General features: G+C 40.5%; 1 protein-coding gene across 14 annotated transcripts in view; it reads right to left on the bottom strand.

Moving 5' to 3' along the window:
• The window catches only part of chl1b (cell adhesion molecule L1-like b), an 818676-nt gene that overhangs the window by 27164 nt on the left and 768911 nt on the right, over positions 1-22601 (bottom strand). For 13 of the 14 annotated variants that reach the window (XM_059649905.1, XM_059649903.1, XM_059649914.1 and 10 more), the window contains one exon: positions 11964-12036. The exons of the other annotated variant lie outside the window; for it this stretch is intronic. In XM_059649905.1, coding sequence (XP_059505888.1) covers positions 11964-12036 — 73 coding nt within the window. The remainder of the gene's footprint in view (positions 1-11963; positions 12037-22601) is intronic. 14 annotated transcript variants of the gene reach the window in all.

Here is a 22601-nt window from a genome sequence, read left to right as displayed (position 1 = left end):
GGTTAAGTATTCCTTTGCATCAGGTGTTCAGTAAAAGTAGAAAAGGAAGGAAAGGAGGAGGCATAGCAGTATCAGTTAAGGAGGGCATGACAGTGACGGAAAATGAGGCCACCTCAGGAGGATGAAGGACAGAGTCATTTTGGCCGGAGCTAATGAACAAAAGGCTACAATTACATTGTAAATTACCAAGAAATGCCAACGTCGGAATAGTGAAAATACAGAACTTCACTTGGCAAAATACAGACTGGGAAACTGGCAGTGCATTGGCAGTGAGGGGCAGGTGTTGCTAACTTGTATTCAGGAGAGTTTTCTACAGCAATATGTACCCAGTCCATCAAGAAAGGACTGAATGGTAGGCTCAGGTCTTAGAAATAAGGTGGGCCAATGGATTAAGTGTCAGAACAGGAATATTTAGAAGACAGACCATTGTATCAAGGTTCCAGATGGTGCTGGAGAATGACATGCAACAATTCAGAGTAGGAAAAAATCAATTCGCAAAGAGTTAGCTTCAACGTAGTAAGAACAGTGCTGAGCAGGAATGAATGGAACAAGGGCTTGGTGGAAAAAAACATGAGTAAACAATGGGCTACCTTCAAAGATCGAGTAGTTTGGATACAGTTACGGTGTATTCTCTCAGATGGGAAATGGAGGACAAACAAATCCAAAGTTCCCAAATGACAGGTAGGGAGAAATTAATATCAGAGAATAAAGTGCCCTTATGACAGGTGTCAGACAGAAAATGCAATTGAGAACAAAGAGAAATACCAAAGATTTAGAGGGGAGGTGAAAAAATGAAGCAAACATAAAGGGGAATCCCAAAGTCACAGAGCTAAAAAGTGGTGGAAGGAGGGCTGAATAGAGGCCAAAATATGGAAGCAGGAGGCATGGCTGAGGTATTGAATGAATTCTTTCAACTGTCACTACAAAAGAAGAGGGTGCTGCCCAGGCCATGGTGACAGAGGAGGAAACACTCTCATGAGACAGGATTAAAATTAAGCAAGAAAGAAATCTTGGATCGACTGTTGGAAATGAAAGTTAATCAGGCACCAGGGCCAGACAAGATGCAGCTAAAGAAATTGAAGGAAGTGCAGACAAAAGTCCTCCCCTAGATTCGGGGGAGCTGCCTGATGACTGGAGAATTGCAAACATTACTGTCTTGTTCAAGAAAGATTGTGAAGATAATCCCAGAAATTATCAGCCAGATCATTCAACTTCAGCAGAGGGGAAATTTCTGGAAACAATTATTCAGGATAAAATTAGCAGTCACATCAATTACCAAGTGTCAGCATGGGTTTCTAAAAGGGAATTTTTGTTTCACCAACACGTTGAAGTTTTTGAAGAAATGACAGAAAGTCTTGATGAAAATAATTGATGTGGCCTCATAGATTTCCAGAAAGCATTTGATACAGTGCCACAAAACAGACTTGTGAGGTAAGTTATAGGTCATGATATGAAAGGATAGTAACAGTACAGAAATAGAATTGATTGAGTGATATGAAATAGATAGTAATGATCAACAAATATTTTTGAAGCAAGAGGAAGGGTGGAGTAGAGTTTTCAGGGACTGGTATTAAGATTTTGTTTTTTCTCATAAATACACATGATCTGTATCCCGGCGTGCCGGAAATAGTTTCAGAGTTTGCGGATGACAGGAAATGTGAGAGAATTGTCAAGTGTGAAGAGGACAGCGTGAACCTCCAAAAGAACATCGACAATTATTGGAGTGAATGGATAGATGGCAGAAGACGTTTGATGCAAAGAAGTGCAATTTGATGCACTTTGGTGGGATGAGCTTTGAAAGGCAACATAAAATAGAGGACACAATTCTAAAGAGGTGCAGGAGCAGAATGACCTGAATGTATTTGTGCACAGATCATTGAAGGTGGCAGAACAGTTGTAGAAAGTGATAATAAACATAGAACATTACAGCACAGTGCAGGCCCTTCGGCCCTCGATGTTGTGCCGACCCGTCAAACCAATCTGAAGCCCATCTAACCTACGCTATTCCATGTACGTCCATATGCTTGTCCAATGATGACTTAAATGTACCTAGACTTGGCGAATCTACTACTGTTGCAGGCAAAGCGTTCCATTCCCTTACAACTCTCTGAGTAAAGAAACTACCTCTGACATCTGTCCTATATCTTTCACCCCTCAATTTAAAGCTATGCCCCCTCGTGCTCGCCGTCACCATCCTAGGAAAAAGACTCTCCCCATCCACTCTATCTAACCCTCTGATTATTTTATATGTTTCAATTAAGTCACCTCTCAACCTTCTTCTCTCTAACAAAAACAGCCTCAAGTCCCTCAGCCTTTCCTCGTAAGACCTTCCCTCCATACCAGGCAACATTCTAGTAAATCTCCTCTGCACCCTTTCCAAAGCTTCCACATCCTTCTTATAATGCAGTGACCAGAACTGTACGCAATACTCCAAGCGTGGCCACACCAGAGTTTTGTACAGCTGCAGCATAACCTCTTGGTTCCGGAACTCGATCCCTCTATTAATAAAAGCTAAAACACTGTATGCCTTCTTAACAGCCCTGTCAACCTGAGTGGCAACTTTCAAGGATCTGTGTACATGGACACCGAGATCTCTCTGCTCATCTACACTACCAAGAATCTTACCATTAGCCCAGTGCTTTGCCTTCCAGTTACTCCTACCAAAGTGCATCACCTCACACTTGTCTGCATTAGACTCCATTTGCCACCTCTCAGCCCAGCTCTGCAGCTTATCTATGTCTCTCTGCCACCTACAGCATCCTTCGTCACTATCCACAACTCCACCGACCTTAGTGTCGTCTGCAAATTTACTAACCCATCCTCCTACCCCCTCATCCAGGTCATTTATAAAAATGACAAACAGCAGTGGACCCAACACCGAGCCTTGTGGTACACGACTAGTAACTGGTCTCCAGGATGAACATTTCCCATCGACTACCACCCTCTGTCTTCTTTCAGCAAGCCAATTTCCGATTAAACTGCTGTATCTCCCACTATCCCATTCCTCCGCATTTTGTACAATAGCCTACTGTGGGGAACCTTAGCGAATGCCTTGCTGAAATCCATATACACCACATCAACCGGTTTACTCTCATCTACCTGTTTGGTCACCTTCTCAATGAACTCAATAAGGTTTTTGAGGCATGACCTAACCTTCACAAAACCGTGCTGACTATCCCTAATCAATTTATTCTTTTCTAGATGATTATAAATTCTATCTCTTATAACCTTTTCCAACACTTTACCAACAATTGAGGTAAGGCTCACTGGTCTATAATTCCCAGGGTTGTCTCTACTCCCCTTCTTGAACAGGGGAACTACATTTGCTGTCTTCCAGTCATCTGGCACTATTCCTGTTGACAATGACACTATTCCTGTAGACAATAAAGCATGCAGAATTCTCCATTTGATTAATAGGGGCATAGAGTACAAGGAGGTCATGTTGAACCCATTTAAGACACTTCTTGGACCTCAACTGGAGTACTGCATAAACATTATAGGATGCATATGAATACATTGGTTAGATTGCAGGAGCTATTCACAAAAATGGTTCCAGCAATGATAAACCCTCATAGCTGATGTTTCTCAAAGAAGCTGGGACTGTTATCTCGAGACAGAAGGTGGCTGAGAGAAGATTTGATTGAGGTTTTCAAAATCTTGAGCAGCCTGAATAGAGTAAATACGGAGAAACCGTTTCCACTTGCACACTGAACAAAAACAAGAGTGCATAAATATGAAGTGATTTGCAAAAGAAGCAAGGGTGACGTCAGAAAGTACTCTCTCACACACTGAGTTGTTCGGGTGTAAAATGCACTAACATTGTAACACATCTGTGATTCTGTGGTTATAGGCTTTCTGTGGTTTTACCATTACTGTTACAGTTGCTGTTGCCAACCACATTTATTTGATAAATACACTACAAGAAAAATGAACTTCATAAGTAGGAAATTTACACCTAATTTTGAGATCTTCATTCTCTACCTTCAAGGTATTATATGTCTTGTTTAAACTTAAACAAGCATAACTTGTGTCAAACAATTTAGATGTATGCAATTTCTGATCAAGACTCTGACTGAGTTCTCAAAGTGCTTGCTTGTAAGAAATCAATTGTACACATAGTAACACACCAGAAACAACAAAGATATGAATGACAAGCTAATCTGTTTTGGAAGCATTGGCTGAGTAAGCAATGTTGGCTGTAAAAGTGAGAGAAGTCTTTGGTCTTCTTTTGAATAGAGGCTTGAGACCTTGAATCTCTACCTGACCTAATGAAACAGACAGAAAGGACATTGATTTAATGTCTAATCTGAAAGACAGTAGATCTGAGATTGTCAATGCTATTTTATGATCAAATGTAAGAGATGTTTCAAGGCCAAACAAACTTTCCGCAAAGTATGGAGTGCAGAATTAATAAACACCATTGGGCAGCACTGGCCAACTCTCAAATCCACTGTAACTGAAACACCCAAAGTTGAATGACAGACAGCTTCGGAAATCATAACAAAAAAACATTCAAATACAGAATTAACCAAATTGCTGTGGGTCTGAAGACACATACAGGCCAGACCAGTAAGACTGGAAAATTTCTCTCCCTAATGAGCACTGGAAATGAGATGGTGCTTTTTCCTAACAATTGACAATGGATTCCTGGTCATCATTAGATTCTTAATTCAGATTTTTATTGAATCCAAATTCTACCATCTGCCATGGCGGGTTTTAAACTCAGGTCCCAAGAACATTACCAGGGTCTCTGGATTAATAGCCTCACGATAATAACACTAGGCCATTGTCTCCCCATTGCTTGTCAAACTATAACTACATGAGTTTCTCATGAGGCAGCAGCAAGTTGCCAATTGAGGGGATTATTGTTTGTTCAATATCTTGATGATTGCTCAATTTGTTGGATTAAGATTTAGCTCCCTATCTTGCCAAACAAGCTGGACATAAAAAAAAAGACATAGAAACCAGAGAAGATACATGGAGAATTCAGCCAGCCACTTGTTCTGAAGGACCTCCATGTGGTCCACAGGCAATAACATCTCACATCAACGTGGGCACCAGCTACACAACCCCGCATCTATGGACAATGCCATCTGATATGTGTTGGTGTCCAAGAACCCTGCTCTACTTTGAGGACGCTTCTGCACTTCATAGCTGCGCCACCAACTCTCACTGCAATGCTGCTGGAAGGACATTGCATAGTCAGGGTCACACAACCAGCTCATGGTCTGGACCAGCCTGTATCTCTGGGCTCTCACTGTGCTGTTACATTGTGTATACACAGTCAAAGCTTAGATGGATTCTCACAGTATCTCTGCCTTTCATTGTCTTTCCCTCCCCAGTCAGGGCTAACAAGCACATATTGCTGCTGTCTCGCCTTGCCATTTAATGCAGATACAAAGGAAAGAAGCTTTTCATGATTGTCTATGGCCTCAGTCCGTTCAACAGTGACAGCTTTCAGTCAGCTGTCTGGTACAGTAAGTCAAGGACAAAATAGTTTAAGTCTTAAGATCTAGGAAAAATTCTAAATATTTCTCTATGCCAGTTTAAAACAATAATTGACCATTCGTGGATATTAAACCACAATTGATAGCTAACTGCTGATGTGTATTTCAGAAACTATGGCAGTATTCTCAAATGATTGAGAGAAAGTCAGGAACAGGTTTGAATCCACAGTAGCGGTGCCATTGATCTTTCACTGTCCTGTGGATTGGCATGTCACTTCCAGGTTACCTGACCACTCAGTGAGGATAGTTGGGATAGACTTGCACTCGAAACAGATGGCAAGGCAGATGATTCTGGCAGAAGGCCCACGTTAAATTAACATGGTACTTATTGGATCTTTGGAAGGGATTGATGTGGATGATTAGAAATACCAGTAATGGGCCTTTGATAGGTGCTGAAGAGTAGGGTAAGGTGAACGAGAGAGTGCTCAAAATGGAATTCCGGCACCGCCCCCTGTTTCCACATTCGATTTATGGCATAGCTCATCTTCAGCAAACTCCAGCAGTCCCTCTAAGGAAATTATGCTGCTGTAAAGCAGGCAAAATGGGGTGGAACATGATTGCCACTTTCTCTGTTCAGATTTTTCTCAACTCAGCATTTTCATCCACAATCAAATTTGAAACTTCTAATTAGTCAGATTAAAATGCCAGTTTAAAACAATAAGTGCTTTCATTTAAAGCCGGGTCGTCAAAATTTGCCTGTGGCAATTAGTATGTGTGTTTATAAAATTAATCCCCATCTCTATATTTTGTTTGTGTAAATCTATTACAATTTATATCAATGTCTACTTTCATCTATTTATTCCCACCGCATCGTTGCCCATAAAACTTTGATTGAGGAATAACACACACTTGGTTTTATTAATCAAGTCACAATTGCAAAAGTAATTTCATGTTTGAATCGATAATACTAGATGTGTTCAATTGATTTCCCTTTTCTCTGCACTGTAACTGAGATGCAATCATTAAGATAACATCAGTTATAAGATCTGCAAATGTTAAAGATGCAACATTTAGTCACCAATTTAATTTATTTCTGCAGTTACAGGTCAAGACTTCAATAAAAATCTAGCAGTATGTGGGTGAATATCAATATACAGAAAACAACAATCGAGATTTTAATTTAGTATTGAAGTTTTAATAACTGGTCTAGTTTGATCAGATGTTCAGTAGTATATGCATAACTTCTCGAGATAATTTAAAAGCACATTATGTGCAATAAATGTGGAATCCACATGTAATTAAACAGAATGAATGAAGATGGTCATTTCTGTTTTCATCGAATCAATAGGATAAACACGAAATCTTGTACTGATCCAGGAGAATGTAAAAATCCCACAGCCTGGATGACAATATAGCTTTACAAAAGCAAAAATGAAAGCAGATATCACGTCTGTTACATAGAAAAGTGTGGTTGTTGAGAACAGCTGGTCAATATACTAGTCAACTCAGGCTTACAATGAAAGTTAGATGCAAGAACCTGCCTCAGTTCAACTATCCTGCTTTCATACGTTCCATCAAATGATTTTATTTTTAAATCTGCTGATCATCAAAATGATTAAAATGTGGTTCAAATAATCAAAAGGGCTCAAAAGCTAATTTTATGATTGAAAAAGTGTATGCATAAATCCTGGTGATTCTGTTCAAATTAATTATCCAAAAGAAAATTAAATGCATCTGGCTCATCTATTCTTGAAGCATATGAGATTGAACTAAGAGTCAGTAATTATAATGCTGTAGCAGTGTCAAGTAAATAATGATGAATTGATTCGCGCTGAAACAACAATTCATTAAACATTGCAACAAGTTGAATTTAGGACCATTTTAGGAATATATGAAAAGCAAACATGAAATCTATTTGACAGAAAATACTAATGTTTTCTTTTTAATACAATTCATCAGTTCAGAATCTATTCAAATAAAGGCAAATTTGTGCATTAATTATGTACTCATCAAGTACAAAATGAGGGAAAAAAATGATACCCAATGCAGAGGGGCAATTCACCGAGTGTTTGTCTTGATCCCAGAAAATAAGCAACAGAAAGGATTTGAGCTGGGTCATCAGCTCCAGCTAAGTTGGTGCGAAAACTATTGCCACAGTTCCATGCCACTCTTGGTCTATTTCTCAGGAGGTGAAGTGTCAGGGCTCCTGACACTCTGATAGTCAATGATGTTTAGTAAATTATATTAAGTTCTGTTATGGCCTTTTCTTGGAGGCCAACTAGGAAGTTCACTTCAATCTCTTTGCCGAGGCAGTAAGCACCGGTTCACTGCCTCTGAAGTGGCTTCCCAATTACAAAATGGCTTTGGCGCCCTCCGTTCCTGCCTATGATAGCGGCTTTAGATCAACTTTTTAGAGGGGTTTCCTGTTAAGTAGCAAGTCATGTTTGATCCACACAAATGCCAGAGAGTAACCATTTTCATTGACAGAATCAATCATCTCCTCATTACATCACTGAAACAATGCCAACAAAATCCTGGGAGGGTTACTATTGACCAGAAACTGAACTGGACCGGCCACATAACTGACTTTGTGAACATAGTCAGTATGGTTCCTAAGTTTGCAGATGACACCAAAATTGGCAGTGCAGTGGACAGTGAAGAAGGTTACCTTAGTATACAACATGATCTTGATCAGATGGGCCAATAGGCCAAGGAGTGGCAGCTAGAGCTTAATTTAAATAAATGTGAGGTGCTCCATTTTGGAAAGGCACCTCAGGGCAGGACTTATACACTTAATGGTAAGGTCCTGGGGAGTGTTGCTGAACAAATGGACCTTGGAGCGCAGGCTCATAATTACTTGAAAGTGGCATCAGAGGTAGATAGGATAGTGAAGAAGGTGTTTGGTATGCATGCCTTTGTTGGTCATTGAGTATAGGAGTTGGGAGGTCATGTTGTGGCTGTACAGTACATTGGTTTGGCCACATTTGGAATATTGAGTGCAGTTCTAGTCTCCCTGTTATAGGAATCATTTTGGCAACCTTGAAATAATTCAAAAAATATTTAGAAGAAGTCTCAGGGCTTCAGTGTTTGTGCTATAGGGAGAGGCTGAATAGGTTGGGGCTTTTTTTCCTTGGAACATCAGAGGTTGAGGAGTGACCTTGTAGAGTTTTATAAAATCATGAGGGGCATGGATAGGATAAATTGCCGAGGTTTTTTTGTTCCCCGGGTGGGGGAGTCCAAAACTGGGTTTAAGATGAGACGAGAAAGATTTAAAAGAGACCTAACAGGCAACATTTTTATGCAGAGGGTGGTATGTATATGGAACCAACTGCCAGAAGAAGTGGTGAAGGATGGTCCAATAACAATATTTAAAAACATCTGGATAGGTCTATGAACTGGAAGAAGTTAGAGGGATATGGGTCAGATGCTGGCAAATGGGATACTTTAATTTCAGACATCTGGTCAGCATGGACAACTTGGACCAAAGAGTCTGTTGCCGTGTTGTAAAAGTCAATGACTCTGTGACTCCAATTCTGAGGTAACATCCCGCCTGACTCCCCAAAGCCTATTGATCCAAACCAGGAGAGATATGACATCTTCTCCAATTCCCTCGAGAAAAGTGTGGCTCCAGAAACACTTAAGGAGGTGCAAGAATAACAGGTCCAACAACCAAGAATAATCAGACCTTCTGACTGGAAACCCACGCAGTACCTTAAATGTTGACTGCTGCCACCACTGATGCAGGGAGACAATACTGTGTGCCATCTGCAAAGACACACTGCAATAACTCACCAAGCCTCCATCGACACTATCTTCCAAACTCATCACCTCAACCAGCTAGATGCACAAATGAATGAGCACACATCTGCAGGCTTCCCTCTAACTTGCAGACCATCCTGGCATATTATCTTTCTTCATTGTTTCAAGGTCAAAAATGTTGCAGTGCTTTCCTAGCATTCCTTCTCTATTAGGAATGAGCAACAAATGTTGGCTGGGACAGAGATGCTCACAGCACAAGAGCAAAATGGTGCACTGGTTTAAGTGGAACTAGTGACTGTTCATTTAAATTTCCTGAAGGCATTTGATAAGATGCTATGTCAAGGTTGTTGCAGAAAATAAAGGCACATGACAAGGAGGAAAACATTCTTTTGGTTGACGAACAAGAAGTGAGGAATAATCATTATTGGGTTTCTTTCTGGTTAGCAAGATGGAAATGGCAGAGATCTACAAAGATGTGTGCTGGACCATCAATTGTTTCCAATTTATATAGAGATTTATACAGAGTATCATTACCAAATTTGCTGATGACGCAATGCTAGACAGGAAAGGAAGTTGTGAATAGGGTGTAAGGAGGGTACAAAAGGATACTGCTGGGTTAAATGAGTGGGAAAAGAGACAGCAAGTGGGGTATAATGTAGGAAAAATATGAACATTATCCATTTTGGCATGAAGAATATACATTATCTGAACAGTGAACAATTCCAGAACTCTGAGATGCAGAAGAATCTTGCTGAGCTGTGCATGAATCACAGAAGATTAATATGCAGCTACAGCAAGTAATTAGGAAAGCTAATAAAATGCTATCATTTATTGTTAGGGGTATTAAACACAAAATTAGGGAAGTTCTACTTCAATTATCCAGGCACTAAGACGAATTCAGGACTATGCATAGAAATATATGTGAAATCAATGCAATGGTCTGAACTGGGCATATTAACATAACCATTTGCCTTGAAAAATAAGAGAAAGCATTAAAAATGCAGCATTTCAGAGCAAGTGAGTTCTTCAATTGTTTTCAATTCAATTAGTCTGACCAAACAAATATACTCGATCTTCAAAAGTTAATTTTACAAGAAGAGATTAATTCCTTAGGATATAATTGAAGTTGAAGATATAAAAGCTATGATATCCAAGGTAAATGATGAGAGACATCACTTTGCCACTGTACTACTAATGTTATTCCTGTAGTATAAAAAGGACCCCGACAGCAAGTACAAACGTTGACTGAGTGACAGCAATGGAAAGTAGCACTGAACTGTTTGTCAAACTGGACGAAACTTTCGAGTGAGGATCCCAGCGACTGGGGTTAGGGCATTATTTTTCTTTGTATTAATGTGCTAGACTTGAGTATACAGCACACAATTTCAGAATTCAATATTTTGAGCTGACAGAAAACTTGCAAGCATAGTGAACTCAGGAGGAAGATAGTGAGGAATTTCAAACAACATAGGCATGCTGATGGAGTGTGGCAAATTAAATATAATATTGAAAAGCAATAAGTGCTTCACTGTGGTAGGAAAACACTGAGAAGAGGAAATACAAAATAAAGGTTACAGTCCTAACTGCAGTGTTGCAGCAGAAGATCTTCGGATTTCTGTGCAGAAATTGTTGAAGGTGGCAAGGCAAATTGAGAAAGCAGTTTGCAAGGTATAAACAAGCCTACAATGAAAACGAACACACAGGTTTGGCCTCAGCCATGTGTCTAATTTTTGACATCACACCTTCGAACGGATGTGAAAGATTTACAGAGAAAAAGAACATTCCAAGGATGATGGAGTTTGCGACTGGTTTGGAGAAGCTGCGGCTGTTCCTCCAATGAAGAGAAGCTTAATGTGAGATTTGAAAAAATGATTTTTGGACAGTGTAGATAAGCAGCAATTGTTCCCAATTGTGGAAGGGTTGAGAACTAGAAAATACTGATTTTACGCCAATGACAGAAGATCCAAATTCAATATATGGAAAATTTATTCGAGGCAGCAAGTGGTTAGGATCTGGAATGCCCTGCCTGAGAGAGTAATGGAAGCAGACTCTATTGTGAGGCTTTTCAAAAGGGGTCTTATTATTTATTATATATTATTATATATAAGAATTATTTGAAGTAAAATTAATTACTTAAAGAGAAAACAAAAATTCCAGGGCTACAGTCAAAGGGTAGGGCAGTAGACTAACAAAGTTGTTCTCGCAGAGGCCCAGCACTGACCTGCCTCATGCAGGGAGTAATCAGGGCATTTAGATATATGAAGTTATCATGTCCAAAGTAAAATGCTAAATACAGTAAAAATTGACAGTTTTAAGTTGTACCTTTCTTTTTTTTAACTCATTGTAGCTGATGCTTAAAACCCAGTATGTATTTTAAAATAGGAATTTGATTGAATAGTATTGTTTTAGGTGCAAAAGTACAATTCACAATGAATCCTAGGTAACCAAAATTATTCGAGTACATGAAATAGATGATAGTTTACTAAGTCACCAACAATGAAAAGAAAATAACAATATCAACATTTAAATAGATTATGAATGAATTTAACTTTCTTCATAAACTTTGGTTTGGCAGCTTCATTTAAAAACAGAACAAATAAAATTGGATATAACGTTAAAGAATGCAGCAATAGTTCCTGCATAGTGTATAAACAAGGCTGGATTTGAATTAGCAAAGGAGACTATTTTATTAAAGGAAAGGAAATGACAATGTCAATGAATTCGTTCTGATCAACTGCAAAAATTTAAAACATTTACCCATATTCTCCAAATGTTTCTTCTTTCATTGGTTGGGCCTCAGGATCTCCCCCAGCATCTTCTTTATCTTTAACTGTGAAGGAAAATCAATAACACATGAGCACATCCGATGTTTAATTTTGCCTGCTGTTTTTTAGTTCTAGACGCTCGAAAATTGAGAAAATGTAATAAAGGAAATATCAAAATTAAGATTCATTGTTCATCTGTGGTCTCATACTTTATTAGGCAAAAGCACTTTGTTGAATTACCAATTAATTCTAATTGTAATTAACAACTCTGCTATTCTTAATTCATTGTGATTCAGCAATCTTTTCGAGTCATGTCTTTCTTATTGTCAAACGATTAGTTGAGCACAGTCAGAAAGCAAACAAGTTTATGCAGAAATGCCTTGCAATGACAATGATTCACATGTTTTCTGCTTAGTGATATTGAATTGACTCGAATTAACTTTATTGTGACCTGTTTTCAAATGAGTACAGTGAAAAGTTTATCAGTTGCCACTTACAGCACCATCTTAGCTGCAAAGGTACCAGGCACAATCCTTAGTTATACAATAGAGAAACTAAGAAAAACAAAGTTACGTTACAGCTATACACAGTATAACCATAGGTCAAAAAACAAGAAGCAATGTTAAAAAGACAAACATCATCATCTCTCCTCAAAGGCTCTACGCAGCAGAACATCTGATCTGGTAGGAAAGAATTATTTCACAAAATTCTGTTGTCAAGTTTTCATTGATAGGCAAATTTGTAAGGTATTAAGTAACAAAGAAGAACCAAAAGTTCTCAAAGCTGAATAGTTATTTACAGGTGAATGACATTTGTACAGAATATAATTGGATAGGCATACTTTGTAAAAATGCTTTTGTCATTTTTAGCATTACCGATAATCATTGTTCTGAATGGAATGACACACTGAAATGTATCTTGTCTTTCACATGTGCACCAGATTTGGCAGAAGTTTGTGCACAGTACAATAAGACAATAAGTGTTATCAGGCCTACTGTGTTTGCATATAATTATAGACAAAATATAATGATCTGTCTTGGATTCCCAAAATGGCTCTCCTTAAATGAAAATGTGAAGCATCAGAAATTTGTTTACCTGGGTTGAAAAATCCTGCACCCTCAGGAAAATCTACCAGATGCATCTTCACGGCTCACAAGATTCACACCTATTATCTGTGACTCCACATGCCATTTTTGTCTGGACAAACCTGACGAGTTCCTGGTAGAGTTATCAAGCTGCAAACCAGCATGGGAAGAGCAAGAGAATTGATTGGGCCATTTAGAAGCCTCACCTCAGTTCCTCAACACAATCTCCCGTCTCTCAACAGCGACAGATGTCACCTCTGTCATGTGCTCTACCCAACCCCCAGGCAGTTTAGGCTTCCTTGGATCATTACACCATGCTGTTCAATGGCTCTATGTTAGTATAATGCTCTGTCAGAGTAACCCTGCCGAACTCATGCCGCCTCCGCCCCTTCAGATCACCCATGTCCACTCTTTACAATTTCTGTGCCACATGTATCCCTATGTCCCTCAGATGACCCATGCTACCTCTATTCTCCCATTAATGCTCGATGGTCCCCAATCACCCATGCTTCACAATATGACCTGAAATCCCCATGTGGGATATGTATCCATTCACTCAGTATGAACTATGTGCACTCCTAAGATTCTGTGCCATTCCATAGAAAATATTTTACAATCCTTGAGAAAAGTAAAACTCTTACCAAGTCAGTAAAGCTCCCAGATCATTGGAACCAAGAACAAAATGTATTATGTCATGTGAAAAACAAAAGTTTGTGAGACTTGTAATTTTATTAGTTTGTATTAAACAAACCAAATATTACAGCAAAAGGACAATCTGTTCTTAAAACTTCATTTTCAGAAAAAAAAATAGAACAGGTATTGTAATGAAATCCATGAAAAGACAGCAATTTCTCCCTCAATGTCGGCAAAATAAAGGAGTTTGTCAATGACTTCAGGAAGTGGAGGACACACCCCTGTCTGTATCAATGGAGCTGAGACGGAGAAGATCGAGAACTTCAATTTCCTAGGAGTAAATATCACTGACAATCTATTCCGGTCCATCCAAGTTGACTCTACTGTCTAGAAAGTATACATATGCGTCTACTTTCCCAGAAGGCAAAGGAAATTCAGCATGTCCACAATGACACTTACCAATCATCATGCATGCACCATTGAAAGTATTCCACCTGGATACATCACAGCTTGGTATGACAACTGCTCCCTCCAAGAGTGCGAAAAATTACAGAGTGTTGCAAACACAAACCAGCCTTCCATTCATTGACCCAATCTACTACCCCGAGTCAGGAAAGCAACCAACATAATGAAAGGCCCTTCCGACCTCAGTTATACTCTCTTCCACCCTCTTCCATGGGGCAGAAGATGGAAAAGTTTGAAAACACATACCAACACATTCAAGAACAGCTTTTTCCTGACCAGACCGCTCAGAAATTGAAGTTGATCTTTCTCTGAAGCTCTAACACTATATTCTGCATTCTGTTCTATTACGCTGATGTACTCATGTTGGGAATGATTTGCCTGGATAGTATGCAAAGCAATACTTTTCACTCTAACCTGGTCCATGTGACAATAATAAATCAAATAAATCAGAACCAGGTAATGTTCACTGAAAGACTGTCTGGTTGGCTCGATGATTGAGATACCATCTGCACTGTGTCACATTGAGGGTTATAGATGCACAATGCTGATTTGACATAGAACATAGAACAGTACAGCACAGAACAGGCCCTTCAGCCCACGATGTTGTGCCGACCATTGATTCTCATGTATGCACCCTCAAATTTCTGTGGCCATATGCATGTCCAGCAGTCTCTTAAATGTCCCCAATGACCTTGCTTCCACAACCATTGCTGGCAACGCATTCCATGCTCTCACAACTCTCTGTGTAAAGAACCCGCCTCTGACATCCCCTCTATACTTTCCTCCAACCAGCTTAAAACTATGATCCCTCGTGTTAGCCATTTCTGCCCTGGGAAATAGTCTCTGGCTATCAACTCTATCTATGCCTCTCATTATCTTGTATACCTCAATTAGGTCCCCTCTCCTCCCCCTTTTCTCCAATGAAAAAAGTCCAAGCTCACTCAACCTCTCTTCATAAGATAAGCCCTCCAGTCCAGGCAGCATCCTGGTAAACCTCCTCTGAACCCTCTCCAAAGTATCCACATCTTTCCGATAATAGGGCAACCAGAACTGGACGCAGTATTCCAAGTGCGGTCTAACTAAAGTTTTATAGAGCTGCAACAAGATCTCATGACACTTAAACTCAATCCTCCTGCTAATGAAAGCCAAAACACCATATGCTTTCTTAACAACCCTGTCCACTTGGGTGGCCATTTTAAGGGATCTATGTATCTGCACACCAAGATCCCTCTGTTCCTCCACACTGCCAAGAATCCTATCCTTCATCCTGTACTCAGCTTTCAAATTCGACCTTCCAAAATGCATCACCTCACATTTATCCAGGTTGAACTCCATCTGCCACCTCTCAGCCCATCTCTGCATCCTGTCAATATCCCACTGCAGCCTACAACAGCCCTCTATACTGTCAACAATACCTCCAACCTTCGTGTCGTCTGCAAACTTGCTGACCCATCCTTCAATCCCCTCATCCAAGTCATTCATAAAAATTACAAACAGTAGAGGCCCAAGGACAGAGCCCTGTGGAACACCACTCAGCACTGACTTCCAGACAGAATATTTTCCTTCTACTACTACCCGCTGTCTTCTGTTGGCCAGCCAATTCTGTATCCAGACAGCTAAGTTCCCCTGTATCCCATTCTTCCTGACCTTCTGAACGAGCCTACCATGGGGAACCTTATCAAATGCCTTGCTGAAGTCCACATACACCACATTCACAGCTCGACCCTCGTCAACTTTTCTAGTCACATCCTCAAAGAACTCGATAAGGTTTGTGAGGCATGACCTGCCCCTCACAAAGCCGTGTTGACTGCATTTGATCAAGCCATGCTCTTCCAGATGGTCATAAATCCTATCCCTCAGAATCCTTTCTAACACCTTGTAGACGACAGACGTGAGACTTACTGGTCTGTAACTGCCAGGGATTTCCCTATTTCCTTTCTTGAAGAGAGGAATTACATTTGCCTCTCTCCAGTCCTCAGGTACGACTCCAGTGGAGAGCGAGGATGCAAAGATCTTCGCAAGTGGCGAAGCAATTGCATTTCTCGTTTCCCAAAGCAGCCGAGGACAAATCTGGTCCGGGCCTGGCGACTTGTCAATCTTAATGTTAGACAAAATTTTCAGCACATCAGCTTCCTCTATCTCTATCCATTCCAGCATGCACACCTGCCCTTCAAAGGTTTCATTCACTACAAAGTTCGTTTCTTTTGTAAAGACAGAGGCAAAAAACTCATTTAGGGCTTCCCCTACCTCCTCAGACTCCACACACAAGTTCCCTATGCTATCCCTGATTGGCCCTACTCTTTCTTTAACCATTCTCTTATTCCTCACATAAGTGTAAAATGCCTTTGTGTTTTCCCTAATCCGTTCTGCCAAGCCTTTCTCATGCCCCCTTCTGGCTCTCCTCAGACCATTTTTGAGCTCCTTCCTCGCCTACCTGTAATCCTCTGGAGCTGAGCTTGACCCTAGCTTCCTCCACCTTATGTAAGCTACCTTCTTCCTTTTGACGAGAAGCTCCACTGCTCTCGTCATCCAAGGTTCCTTTATCTTACCCCTTCTTGCCTGTCTCAGAGGGACATATTTATTCATTACTCACAACAACTGTTCCTTAAAAAGTCTCTACATGACTATAGTGCCTTTGCCATGGAACAACTGCTCCCAGTCCGTGCTTCCTAACTCATGTCTAATCGCATCATAGTTTCCTCTTCCCCAATTAAATATCCTCCCATTTTGCCTAATCCTCTCCTTCTCCATAGCTATGTAGAATGTGAGGCAGTTATGGTCACTATCACCAAAATGCTCTCCCACCACAAGATCTGATACCTGCCCCGGCTCGTTTCCGAGCACCAAGTCTAGAATGGCCTCTCCCCTTGTCGGCCTGTCAACGTACTGAGTTAGGAAACCCTCCTGAACACACCTTACAAAAACAGCTCCATTCAAATCTTCTGCTTGAAGGAGGTTCCAATCAATATTGAAAAAGTTAAAGTTAAAGTCACACATTACAACAACCCTACTACGTCCACACTTTTCCAAAATCTGCCGACCTATGCTTTCTTCAGTCTTACTGCTGCTATTGGGGGGCCTGTAGTAAACCCCTAACAAGGTGACTACTCCCTTGCTGTTCCTAATTCCCACCCATACTGACTCAGTAGGCAGATCTTCCTCAACAATGGAACCTTCTGTAGCTGTGATACCCTCTCTGATTAGTAGTGCCACACCCCTGCCTCTTTTTCCCCCCCTCCCTATTCTTTTTAAATGCTCTAAACCCTGGACCTATTAGATTAGATTCCCTACAATGTGGAAAACAGGCCCTTTGGCCCAACAAGTCCACACCACCCCTTGGAGCACCCCACCCAGATCCTTCCCCTATAACCCACACACCCCTGAACACTGCGGGCAATTTACCATGGCCAATCCACCCAGCCTGCACATCTTTGGACTGTGGGAGGAAACCCATGCAGACACGGGGAGAATGTGCAAACTCCACACAGACAGTTGCACCAGGCTGGAATCAAACCTGGGGCCCTGGCGCTGTGAGGCTGGAAAGCTAACGACTGAGCCACCGTGTCAATATTAAATACTATGCACCATTGATACACATTGTTGATTACAGAAGTAGAAACAGTTAAGTGTTTATACGTCTTCATGCCTCTGCAACCACTTACCCCCAATCCTCAGTCTCGATGACATATACACAAGACTTCTTCCCACACCTGTGATCCTTGCCCCATTGAACTCCCCCAAGATCTTCAGCTCTTCCTCAAGATCCTCATTCTTCCCCGTGCCCCCGAATTGCTCCACCCAACTCCACCATACCAACTGGGATTGTAAATTATGCTCAAGACATCATCTCATTCAGCTCTAGCCCATGGGGTGGTGATATTGGAGGGGAGTGGGAGAGACTAATGGAGTGGGAGAGACCAAATTGGAGGGGTGTGGAGAGAGAGAACGAGAGTGAGAGAGCGAGCGAGAGAGACTATGTCCTTGGACCTCGAGGGACTTGGGTATGGCAAAGACTTGGGGAGGATGGGACGGATCTCTCGAAACCTGGGAGTTTTGGGAGGAATTGGGCTGCTGAGGCCTGGGGGAGCAGATGAAGTGTGAGGGTTGAGGAAGGAAGGGGAGTCCTGGGGCTTGTTGCACGCAGACACAATTGTCTGGATTCCTTGCCTGGTTGCTGATTAGAACTACACCAAGGCCAAGTCTTGCCAACAGCTGACTGGCACATTGAGTGTTGCAGATGGTTGTCTACAGGTGGCAAAACTGATGCAGGTCATTCCAATTGCCCCTGCTCTAGTCCCACCATCTCAGCTGGAGGATCCACCAGCAATCAGATACTTGAGAGTAGTGTCCAAGTAGATGGGGTCTGTGAGGAAGGGCATTTTTGGGTTGAGTGACAGTGACACAGCATGGATATAATTTCAAGTCTGGATAAATCAGAGTGATATGCGACTCTGAGGGTTTCTTGTCGGTGATGGTGGTCTGGCTGATGCTATCATTGGAGCCTTTGTGAGTTGTTGATTCACTCATTTTTGTTTTTCATTGTATATTATATATTATATTATAAATATTATGTTATATTATAAAGCATTGGAGAATAAGCAGGAAGAAAAGCAGCATCTGAAATGGAAGGGTCAAGGGAGCTCTTGGGGAAAGAAATGAAAACATATGGCAGGATTTGGTTATTTTGATTTTGTCATCAGCAAGAGCAAATAATGCTTGAATGCCACACAAACAGCAGGCTACAAAAACATGCAAAAGCTGCTAAACATTTGGGACATCTTCGGAAATTTTTGTTTTTTCTCGCATTTCTTTTCAGAAAGCTGGAGTAAAATAGTGAGGATTGTGTGCTTGGAAGAATTCTAACTGCTATTTCTCCACTGGTGTTTTGTGTGACAGTGTGTGTGAGGGAGAGCAGTGTGTGTATCATCTGTGTATGTGAGGGAGAGCAGTGTATGTACCTGTGTACATGAGGGAGTGCAATGTGTTTACATGTATCTGATGGAGACCAGTGTGTGTATGTGAGGGAGAGCAGTGTGTGTACCTGTGTATGTGAGGGGCTGCAGTGTGTGTACATGTATCTGATGGAGAGCAGTGTGTGTATCTGTGTATGTGAGGGAGAGCAGTGTGTGTCCCTAGGTATACGAGGAGTACAGTGTGCGTACATGTGTCTGGTGGAGAGCAGTGTGTGTGTCTGTGTATGCACCTGTGTACATGAGGGAGTGTGTTTACGGGTGTCTGAGGGAGAGCAGTGTGTGCATCTGTGCAGATGAGGGAGTACAGTGTGTGTATCTGTATACGTGATGGAGTGCAGTGTGTGTTTCTGTGTATGAGAGGGAAAGTAGTGTGTGTGACGGATGGCAGAGTATATGTTTGAGAGAGAGAGAGAAACAGAGGATGGACTTTCGGTGTGTGAGTGCGGTTTGGAGCAAGCAAGGTCAGACTGAGTGGTTGTGTGTGGTGTCTGTGTGTGGTGTGTGTGTCCGTCCGTCCGTCCATCTGTGGATGTAAGAGAGAGAGGGAGAGAGGTCTGTTTGTCTGTGTGTGTGAAGAGAAGGCGAAAGCGAGAGAGAGAGGGTATATCTGTGTGTGAGAGAGATCTTTCGTGTGTTGGAATTCAGGAATCAAGGATGTTCCAAAATCTGTCTTCAGCTAATTAAAACAATGGTTTAAAACTCAAGGAAGCACAAACTAAAAGCTGGACCTTTCATCAGCAAAGCTGAATGCTGAGAAAGATATCCTCACTCTTGTCTGACACTGACTTGTGAAGCTTGGTGCTCACTGTGCATTGTGAGGGTTCGATGCTTTTGTGGCTAATTCTTCACACAGATATGCCCTCTTGTATCCAGACAAAAAGTCAGCCCTGTGAGTACACAACTTACTGCCCAATATCTAGCTGATTTGTATGGGGACCCAGAGATTGTGAAAGACAAATCTTATTGTGTGAATCAGCTACTGTAATATTGCATGCACACAACAACTTGTATTTTCTGTCTTTATGCAAAATGGACTTCAAGTTATCGATTGCAAGGTAGCAAATCAATAATAGGTTAGTTTTTCCATAAGGTACACAAATAAGCAGAATGTGGGGCGTAATGCATAACCTTCTCCACAGTAAGTTGAAAGAAGAAAAGACATAATATTTCATAAAGTCTGGATGAGCCCTTTTCAATGCACAAGTAAGTTAATAGAGACAGATGTTAAGATTAGATGATGGACTTCTATTCTGACAGCCTAGAACTTTTGCTAGTGAAAGGAAGTTTTAACTCATCTGTATCTGCGGCATAATTATCCTGTCACTGAAAGTGGTGACAGAGCTGGCAAGAAAGAAAAGTATTTGATTGAACTGGCCCTGAAGAGATACTCACGCCAAAACCCACCCCCAAATGCCAACTTTTACACCTAAACCCAAAGAAAGGAACAGCTGGCTTTGTTCTGTACAAATTTATGGCCTCAGAGACCTTTAGTATGAAGAGCTTGGCCTGGACAGAGAGAAAGAGAGAGAGAAACAGACAGACAGAAAAAGAGACAGAGAGACAGACAGAGAGACAGACAGAGAAAGAATGAGAGGGTCAGAGACAGAAACAGCAGCTGTGACTAATAGTACAGAAAAATTCTAGTTTGCAACAGGGCAGGATACTCATGGAAGCTCATTCTTCAGTTGAAGATCTGTGGAATACACTTCAGGAATCCTAGAATAGTGATGAAAACTAAATTTGATGTAAACTGGACTTCTCAACTTCTTAAAATGGGGAGAAGCAAATTTTTTAAAAGCTGGAAATAACTTTGGACTGGTTGCTGTAAAGAATACAATGCTGCAGAGTGAACAGTGACATGTTCATGCGTTGTGGCCCTTGGTCTTGTGAAAAAAGTTAGAAAGGAGATAGATTTTCGACACTTTAGTTGATTAATTCCTTATTAAGGAGTGTTTAGGTGATGTTACAATGAATGTCTTAAAATTATAAATCCTTTGAGTTGGTTGCTGAACATTCATTTATTTTTACTTGTTATCATTCTTTACAGGGATTGTAACAGCATTGCTCTGTATCACAGAGCAAGCGGTGCAGCAGCTTCTTGGCTGTTATCCATGGAGTTCAGCTGGAACACTGGCTTTGTGCTGAATCTAACATTATAGAAATGTCACCAATAAAACAAACTTTTAAAAATTGCTGAATAGAATTGTTTGTGTCAGTACTTTTTCTGTTTTCTGGCCCCAGGTACTGTGCAATAAGGTCACATGCTGATATTTTCAACCAAAACATTGATGATCTCATTATTCCACAAACAGTGTTGTTATTTTGAAATTTTACAATTTGTGTACTCTGATATGCTAAGATGCATCATCTGATTTGAAAAGTCAAAAGAAATGAGGCATGGGGTTGAAATAAATCACAAAAAATGAGGCATGGGGCTGGAAAGCTGCATATTTTTAACCAGAAAGTGTAATCAATTGTAAGGAATAAAACTACTTGGGATTTATCTGTGAAACAAATTATAGATGGGCATTCAGAATACAATATCAAAAAATAGAAACCTGATGATATCAGCAGTATTGCCTGATCCATTAAACAGTGACAAATGCGGTTATTGTCTTTGGATACTGAACCCTGAGTCTGTGTCTCATAAACATTTTTCCCCAAATGCACCCTTATTTCGGCCAGCTTGAATCAGTTCAGAAATTGCAGGTTCTGTGTTCATTCATAATAGTGAATCCAATCTCCTTCCCAATCTATGTTTATTATTTGCTTTAATGAGCGTCAAGAGTGTCTTTGGTCTCGATAATGAAAGGAATCTAATTAGCAAACCAGAGCAGATGAAAGTTAGACTTGTTAAAGAAAACAGTGCTTCAGAGACTAGATAAATAAGGAATTCACTTCAGGATGTTGGGTTGGGATTTGTTTTAGTTCAGGGAATATAAATAAGTTGGTCGGCAAGAAGAAGTGAGACTTGAGTCTGGGACTTGAGGGGATATGCTGGGGGGAAAACATGAGTTCACTAGTTCTCTAACAAAGCATTTTTCAATTAGGATTTGACAGCATGGAGTATTGAGCAGCTTCTATCGAAAGAAACTGTATTCCTTTGACTACTTAAATAACAAATCATATTTTTCTGAGTCAAGAATATTTAAGGTGTTTACCAACATGAAACTGAATGAAGCATTTAGGCTAATGAATTTAAGTTATTACTAAACCAGGATTATCAATTATGCAACTTAAAATAATCCAATTTTTTAATGTTGTGCTCTCTTAGCAGGCAGACAAAAATATAACTGATATTTTCTTTTCTTTATCCTGTTTAGACAGAATATCCTGGTCAATACAAACTACACCTATTATTCAATTTAATGAATAGACGGGGTTGTAAAATTATACTTTGGATGATCTGTTTATCAATTAGTTTTGCTTGTATACTGGATGGTTACAGTTTCAGTTTCTTTTTATTTACTCATG

The sequence above is a fragment of the Stegostoma tigrinum genome, chromosome 11 (assembly GCF_030684315.1).
Source record: "Stegostoma tigrinum isolate sSteTig4 chromosome 11, sSteTig4.hap1, whole genome shotgun sequence".
Taxonomy (NCBI): domain Eukaryota; kingdom Metazoa; phylum Chordata; class Chondrichthyes; order Orectolobiformes; family Stegostomatidae; genus Stegostoma; species Stegostoma tigrinum.
The sequence above is the reverse complement of the archived record's forward strand: the minus strand, read 5'-3'. Positions and strand labels throughout refer to the sequence as shown.